The 8,452-nt window shown below is 37.3% G+C and overlaps 1 protein-coding gene and 1 long non-coding RNA gene across 4 annotated transcripts; one reads left to right on the top strand and one right to left on the bottom strand.

Moving 5' to 3' along the window:
* Positions 1 to 975: 975 nt before the first annotated feature.
* On the top strand, positions 976 to 6,039 carry LOC126596651 (uncharacterized). The gene is made up of 3 exons (XR_007614011.1): positions 976 to 1,043; positions 1,358 to 1,527; positions 5,546 to 6,039. It is a non-coding gene; the product is annotated as an uncharacterized LOC126596651 (long non-coding RNA).
* Positions 3,080 to 7,870, bottom strand: LOC126596638 (transcription factor MYB88-like). Of its 3 annotated transcripts, none has more exons than XM_050263299.1 (12): positions 7,197 to 7,867; positions 7,012 to 7,058; positions 6,829 to 6,885; positions 6,615 to 6,687; positions 6,197 to 6,252; positions 5,929 to 6,108; positions 5,674 to 5,843; positions 5,300 to 5,448; positions 4,893 to 5,035; positions 4,595 to 4,806; positions 4,325 to 4,470; positions 3,080 to 3,862 (listed from the first exon to the last, which is right to left on the bottom strand). In XM_050263299.1, the coding sequence occupies exons 1-12, from the start codon at positions 7,251 to 7,253 to the stop codon at positions 3,752 to 3,754; spliced, it is 1,401 nt and encodes a 466-aa protein (XP_050119256.1). In that variant the 5' UTR covers positions 7,254 to 7,867; the 3' UTR covers positions 3,080 to 3,751. The 3 variants fall into 3 exon arrangements, with proteins under 3 accessions (XP_050119256.1, XP_050119255.1, XP_050119257.1); XM_050263298.1 differs by having other exon boundaries at positions 4,595 to 4,815; positions 7,197 to 7,866; XM_050263300.1 differs by lacking the exons at positions 3,080 to 3,862; positions 4,325 to 4,470; positions 4,595 to 4,806 and having other exon boundaries at positions 4,889 to 5,035; positions 7,197 to 7,870.
* Positions 7,871 to 8,452: the final 582 nt, after the last annotated feature.

The following is an 8,452-nucleotide window of genomic DNA, read 5'->3' as shown; positions in this document are numbered from 1 at the left end:
CATAGAAGCCGTCGATAAAGGATTGATGCTATTCTCGATCAAATATTAAGGACATATCAATAAAAAATTAAGAACATGATCATTTCACAAATTAAATAATACATTTCACTATTTCATCCCTAATTTATATATAATATGTTCTCGCCTTTCTTGAAGGCAAGGTAACTCTCTCTCAATGGCTAGTCGAGTTACTTTGATCAAGTCAGTTGTGGTAAGCATGTTATCTCATACTTTCTTGGTTTATTCTTGGCCACCTACGATATTAAATCAGGTTTGTAGTTGGAATCAAAATTTCATTTGGATGGGATGTGCTGATTCTTGTGGATTTTCTATTGTGGTATGGAAAAAATGTTGTGTTCCTTTAAATGAAGGATGTCTTGGCATTCGTAATTTTTCAGCTTTAAATAAGGCTTTTCTGTTGAAAAAGTTTTGGGATATTTTGGTGGCCTCATCTATGGCTTGACGGTTTTTTCAAGGTCGGTTTTTTAATTGTCTTGGATATGTTCTACATACAAGAGTTCCTCCATTTGGTCTGATTTACACCCTCTTTTTTCAGATACTTTTCACGACTCAAAATGGGTGATAGGTACTGGTGAAAATATTAATTTTTGGCATGCGAGATTGTTAGATTTTCCAATAGTTGATAGGCTTGATATTCCACCAAATTTATGCAAGGTTTTTTGGGCTAAAGTTTCTGATTTTATTGTGGATGGTTGTTGGACTCCTCCACCTACTTTACATTCATGGCTAGCATCCCATTTGGGATGATATTTCTTCTATTGGGCTTCATTCAGAGTCTGGGATTGATAACAAAATGGTTTGGATGTCTGCTTCAAATGGTGACCTTTCTTTATCTTTGGCTTATGAGTTGAAGCGTAATAAGCAACCAATGGTTCGATGGGATCGATGGGTTTGGCAATCTTGCTTTCGCCCTTGTAATTTGATTACATTGTGGAAGTATTTATATGGTAAGATGTTCACTGATGATCTCTTGCAATGAAGAGGTTTTGCTATAGCATCTATGTGCTCTCTTTGTTGTGAAGGTATGGAAACTGCTTCACATATTTTCCTTGAGTGCTTTTTTGCATGTCAAATATTTGGTCTACTGTTTTAGAATTATTCAGAGTTCAATAATTTATTTCAAGATATTTTTGGCTTTTTCCATTATCCTTTACAACAAGGTTTTGGTACCCAAGTGCAGCTTCGGTGGGGTATGATTGGAGTTGGTTTTTTTTCTATTTGGCATGCTCGCAACGTTGTTTGTTTTAATGAGGAGGTTGTTTCCATCAATTATGTTGTAAGGTCTATTAAATTTCAACTCCTTGAAATTGATTGTCTCAATTTCGGTTGTATGAAGAATTATGTGGAAAAGCTTTGCATTCTTCATTCTCTTGGTGTTTGTGGACATCCTGCTAAGGCTCCAAAAATTATTGAGGTGTTGTGGCGCCCGCCTTCTCAATCTTGGATCAAAGTAAATAATGATGGTGATGCAAGAGGTTCCCCTGGTGTGGCTGCATTAATTTGGAGGTATCTTTCAAAATTTTACCGATCATTCTCTTGGTTGTTTTGCGAGTTCAATAGGCTTGGCCTCTTCTATGGATGCCGAACTACGTGGTGTTATTCATGTTGTCTCTGTAGCTTGGGATATAGGTTGGCATTCATTATGATTGAATGTGACTCCTCATTGGTTGTTCATCTTCTTTCTTCATCTTCACCTTCTTTGACATCTATCCCTTGGAGGCTTTTGGTCCATTGGCATAATTGTTGAGTTTTACTATCCTCCATGCAGGTTTAGAATTCTCATATTTTTAGAGAGGGTAATCAAGTTGTTGATTGTTTGGTCAATTATGGTGTTGATCACCCCAGTGTCCATTGGTGGGATTCATGCCGTCCTTGTGCTGCAGCTGTTTATTCTCACAAACCTTTCTAAGCTTCCTTGTTATAGGTTTTGCTGAAAGAGGTTTTAAATTGTTGTTATGAATTATTTAATGGTCCGAGTTTGGCCTTATGTCCCCCTTAACATTTTGTATTTTTCTTGTTATCAATAAATTCTCCTCAAAGTCACTTCCCATGATAGCAATGCTGGAGTGAGATGGACTTTGCGGCCAAAAAAAAAAAAAAGGTTAAATTGTTAGTTGTTAAGGATGAGAATCTTTGAGAATCGAACATGCATCAAAATACAAAAATATAATTACTTTTCACCACTATAATAAAACGCCATCTGCTTAACAGTAATGTTAGTTGAACATCAAGCAGTCCCTTTCTCTTTTCTTGTTCAATTCGCTTCTTGTACGATCTTTCATTTTTCCTTTCTCTTACCATGTTCAATTTGCTTCTTGTACGACCTTTCGGTTTTTTCATTTTTTTTTCTCGAATGCAAATTGCAAAGCATTACTAGAACAAACATATAATTTTGTTACTAGTTTATCCTTGAGATCAAACAGTTTTAAGTTGGAGTTGAGAGGTCAAAATTGTCAATTTGTGCTACTATACCTTCACTCGAGAAAGTTAACAGCAAATAATTATATGTGCACTTTATTTTGTAGAGATTTCCCTCCCTCTTTTACCTCTTTGCTTTTGCTTTCTTCCTAATCATACTGGTCTTCCATCACCACCACCACGACGACCAAATAACACAGTTCTCTCACAACCCTTCTTCCCCACTTCAACAACTTGCTCTCAACACAGAAGCACTGAAGACTGGGAGTTTCCTTCACGCCAGCCATAACTCTCTGGTAAGCAAAACCACTGGCTTTCTAGCTCAAATATCGTCAACTTTTACGCCGTTTTCTTTTCGGATTTATTGTTCCTTAATTTGAATGCAGTTCAAGCATTCCTGCATCTGTGTGCGAGTCGGTGTCTTACTTCCCTGATGCTGAATGTACAGACATTACTCTACACTTCCTAGAGATGTGTTTGTCTTTGACACAAGCGATAGCTGGGGAAGGGAGGTTTAAACAAGTAACCTCAGATGCAAGGGTAAATACTCTTGACCAACTGAGCTACGAGTGTCTGACCTGGAGATGTGTTCATCAGTTCATGTCTTACTTCTAGGAAGGTAGGATATAACAAAAGAGAGTAGTGCACACCAAAACCAAAACTATTTTCACTCAAATTACATAAAGTTTAGTTACATCAGAAATCATGGGGGAAATCAAACCAAAGAAGAAAAAAAATATAAATTTATTCTATACCCGTTTTCCACACCGGAAAAACGATAAACAGGAATCCATTTGAACTGGTTAATCCTCTCTCCTTTTGTTTCTTTCTTTTTCTTCCCTTTCTCTCTGTTTTGTTTTGATCATATACTCTAGCGGAAAATATCGGCGAGCTGCCTATGTATGCTTACATTAGTCTCACACTCTGGAACTGGGGATATAGCAAGTTCTGTACAACTGTAAAAATCAAGGCCAAAAAATCGAACACTCGGAAAACATATCGGATGGCAAGAGACTAGCTAAAGAATGACACGCCAAACACACGAAAAGCGAATACCGATTAGGAACTCTGAAGGAGGTAACTCTGCTTAGGACAAAAGAATGCAGAAAACTGTGTTAGATACGTTTGCAAATGCTAAAATGCACCATTGCATTCTAGATCTGGGTTTTGGGAAGCAGATCTTTACCTGCCCATTTGTAAAATTGTAGGCTGGAATGGCTGCAATTCTCAGAAAAGAGGAATTCAAAACGGACATGAACTCAGTAGGCCATGTAAAATGACTAGATATGAGGTGGTGGATCAAAAAGGTTGGTTATAGACTTTGGAGAAGGGATCGTTTGCAGGGTGGCGGTTGTGAAGGATTGGTGCTTGGGTTGGGGCAGGGGGAGTCCTCTCCAAGCGTTTTGAGCAAGAAATTCCTTTCCTGAAAAATCCAACACATAAGTGGTCAGTCTTGAATCAATATAATGTCATGCATTCGTACTAGAAGAAGTTAAGAACTTGTTATACATACACTAACCGTCAACTAGATTCTATGTGGCAAACAAGAAGCTACAGAGGTTTCCAAATTCAAGTTTGCGGGTAGAAGTTAAGAACATGGCTGATCATGGTAATGTACTAGGATATCAATAGTTTGTGGTGCATATTGTAAATGAAAGCAGTGTTGTAGCTCCTAATTTTTTTTTCTTTAGGATGGAAACACTCTTGTCTGCTTTATGTTTGTTTAGCATCACCTGGACTTTGGTTAAGCATTGCATAGCTTCACTTAGATTCCAGCGGGGTGAATTGAAACAACGTTAAGCATCATTATTAATACCACTTCTTCTGCAACCATTAAGACTAATATCTTATTGTTTGATAGAGTTGAACTTCTGAGACAACTTACACTTTCAGAAAATTTTGGGCTAGGAATTCCTGCTGCCAAGGATCTGAACAATGGGGTAACTTTAATAGGAGAATTGAACTCTATACTTGACAATGCAGAAACAACTGCGTAGTCTTTTGTTGCTTCATCACATGATGGAAATATCTCTGTGAAAAGAAAGATTAGATAAGTTATCAGGAAATTTGATTGAATAGCAAATTTGATGTGTAATTCAAAAACAGAAGTTATCATCATCCAACATATGTAATATGTTATATGTTAATCCATTACCCTGCTTTTCGGAAAAAATCCCTTTCTCACAATCACCAACACCATTTTTCCCTTCAATAGGAATTGACTGTGACCCTGGTCGAATCTCCTGATTCAGTGAACCTATTTCAACTTCATTTTTTTCCACTTGATAGTATTCTGTTTGGGACAGAAGAGTTGACCCTGTACTGTATTCGGAACTTCCTGGAGACTCCTCGTATAAATCAGGCTGCCTGCAATGTCTATGTCATCAATTAGATGTTGTGCAGGGGTTTAAGCATGCTCATATAAGAATAGTAGTCTAAGTCACTTTTCTTACTGCCAAGATGGTCGGCTTCCTTCCGTGGTGCTCCTTAAGTCCTCTAACAGATATTTAAGATCTTCGAGTTGAAAATCAAAATCGTTAATTCCATAACTGAGGATGTCACTATCTTTGCTTTGATTCAAGAAATCTTGGAGCACCTGAATATCACATTTGATGTTTGTGAGGATATGCAGATTCAATTTGGCACCGGACATAAATCTGTTTTACTCTATGAATCAGATATGGAGGAATCAAGTACTAAAGGCATCTGAATATTACATTCACAATATATGCGAGTTATATGTATAATTGTATTTATATGTTCCTACGATTTTACCTGATAGACCGTTTTCAAAAACCAAGCAATTAAATGTTGATAGCTCAGTCCACAGGACCACAGCAAATAGATAATTTTTTCTCACCTTCCATGCATTTTCAAGACTCTGGTCTGTGTTCTCTGCATTAACTTTTAATGCCAGCGAGCTGAGCAATTCTGCTTGTTGCATCAAAGCGATTATCTTCGGATCATCCTTCTTGAGAAATAATCCTTGAAACTTGCTCTTTTGTACTGCTGATAAATGAAAGTAGAGTGACATTAGATTCTCCTTAAGTTTTGTAGTTGGAAAAATATAAATCAATGCATAATGAATTTTTCAAATGATAAATAGGCCAACTTTCTGCTGTCCAAATAGAAGGAATATGCTTATGTTCTCACACATTTCCTGCAAAGTGCTTATCGGGCATTGTAACAGAAATCTGAAGAGTTGCCGAACAAGTTTAATTTGAGGTGATTTACCATTCACGGGGACTTCCTTGGTGCCATTCACATTATTCTGGTCTGGCGGATTCTCTACATTGTGGACATTCTGAATCAACACTGCAAATGGAGCTCTTAGCTGCTGACTCATCTTTCCACACTGCTCGAGTAGTCTGTCCCCCTCAGATAGACTAGGGATGTGGCTTCTCCTGTGTCGCACAAAGAATGAGTTCTACGATTTTGAGTAGTAATCTAATCAACATTTTGTACATAAAGATATAAACTTTACTATACCTCATCTTCTTAGAAGGTGCTGTAGTTTCTGCTGTTCCATCTGTATTGAATCCATTTCGGATTATGACCCTTTTGTCATTCTGATTGATATATGAAGCGGCATTCTCTTTAGCTAAGGCTTCATATTTTGCTCTCTTCTTGCACAAGGTGGAAAACCGGTTTTTCACAGCATTGTCAGTTCTGCATCAATAGCACAACTTATGATCTTAAGCGCGTCATTCGACACAGCTATCTTATAACAGGAGGAGAAAAAAGAAAGTCAATATACCTTCCCGAAACCACCTTCGCTATTTCTGTCCATCTGTTTCCGAATATCTTTTGAGCCTGCAGATCAGATCACCTAGAGCAATTAGGTTGCTACCACATCCAATGATGAGGGCAATGATGTTTAATGTTGAATAAACAGTGGTCAGGTTTTCTGTTCAACTTTAGGAAGTCACACAATGCAATCACTAGGTCTGGCCTACTTGGTCATATTAAAGAAAATGATTAAAGCTTCTCTAAAATCGAGTTTTGATGATTTATTTTTCTGCTTAAACCAATTAAGGATGCAGAAAGTAGAAGAACTTCATCCCTTTTTTGACAAGCCAATATTCAAACTCGTCTAATTTACGGTGATGGGAATTAAAACTTGGGCGTAAGGAGGCTGGAATAAGGCGATATTCTAAACTACTGTAATCAATTACCTCGCACAAGAGCATGTCTTCCTCTGGTGACCACCCTCCTTTCTTGAAGTCAGAATTCAAGTATGTGTACCATCTGCAACATTATTGTCAAATTTCAGACAAAACAAATTAGCAGTCAAAACAATTAGACCTCGATAATTGAGTAGGATGAAAAACAGAGGATTTCTCAACAGAACTTAAATTCAAACATCAATATCACTGGGTTTGAAATTACCTTCTCCTGCACTGTCTGGTTGTTTTATCCTTGAATTTAGATGCAATGATAGCCCAACTGCAACACAAATTGATCACAAAACAAAGCCCTTAATTCATTTTCTACCAAGAGAATGGTAATTTTATTGAATAAATGTAAAGTAAAATGTGAAACCAACCCAGGTTTAAAAACCAAGAAACTTACTTTTCTGTTCCATGGGTGCTAATTTGATTCCTCAGTATATCATCTTCCTGCAACTCAAAAAAAAACAACCAAAACCCATGTCAGAGAAAAACCAAATAAACATAATTGGGTGTCTTGATCAAAACTCAGAACTCAAAACAGTCCAATCAAATAGAGAGAGAGAGAGAGAGAGATGAAAAGAAGACCTCTTGAGACCAAGTAACGATGTGGCGCTCCTTCTTCTTTGACTCCTCCTGCGGCATTTGGGTTTTTAATTTCACCTCTCTCTCTAGCTATCTCACAGTTTCTCACTCCTCACTCTCACTCTCTCTCTGTCTCTCTCTGTCTCTCTCTGACGCTCCCAGATGATCCCTTTATCAAAACCAAGTTGCATAATACTACCAAAGCCAGAGTCTTTTTTCAGCTATATAATAAAACAGCCACACCTCAAAAGCTATCCTCTCCTCCCTGGATTGGATTTTAATTGCCTCGGATTCTACCTTTTCAGCCGCACCCTTTGGAGTTTGGAGTTTGGAGTTTATATCACAAGTACATGCTCAAACAGTGCATGTACTTGTAAAAACAGATTAGATTGGATCTGGGTATTTGTATTTGTATCGATTTTCAACAGCTTACAGAGATTTTGGGATGAAAAATACGATCAGGGTTCGTGAGAGTTTTGGGGTGGGAGTGGACTGGACTGGACAGAACAGTGCGAGGGTGGAGAGAAGAGGGGGAGAGGGGAGAGCTTTTTTGAAAGTTTCTCTGTTTCTTTAAAACCAATTAACTTTCAACTTACAAGTTACAAGGACTGCAAGTCTGGAAAAATCGTATATTTTAATGAATAAAAAATAAATAAACACCAACGGATTGTTTGGTGCGCGGGTATGAGGGGAAGTTTGAAAAATAACGCTGAATTCCATGAGATAATATTAATGGATGGATGATGCTGGAGTAGACTAAACCCCACAGGGCCACACACCACACTATACATACATACATACATATATAATTTTTTTTTAATATTTATTATTCATATCATTATGTATTTTGTAATAATATATATGAGTTGCCTACAAATTTGACCCCTGAACTTTTGAATTTTTTCACTTTTATCACTATTTTCTCCCCAAGTTAGTCTTCAAACTTTTGTAAGTGTGTTTAATGAAGACATACAGTGACTTAAGTTAGAAAAGTTAAAAGACATGGGCATGTGATGTAAATTTTGACTTCCATTTCAACCAAGTCACTCATGTCTAAGCTCCTGATTCACATTAGGGGTTCATAGGCGAGCGTATTGCCTCCACTTTTTACAATCCAACACCATTCAACATTGTAGACCCGGTTTTGGATACATAAGCAACGGTAGCCTCATGCAGTGTATTGTTATTTTATGAATTTTACACAGGCTTCACCTTCTTTCCAATGCTTGCGTTTTTAATATTTCAGTTTTTATGAGTTT

The sequence above is a fragment of the Malus sylvestris genome, chromosome 13, assembly GCF_916048215.2.
Source record: "Malus sylvestris chromosome 13, drMalSylv7.2, whole genome shotgun sequence".
Lineage (NCBI taxonomy): Eukaryota > Viridiplantae > Streptophyta > Magnoliopsida > Rosales > Rosaceae > Malus > Malus sylvestris.
Note: the sequence above shows the minus strand (reverse complement) of the source record. Positions and strands in the feature narration are given on the sequence as shown.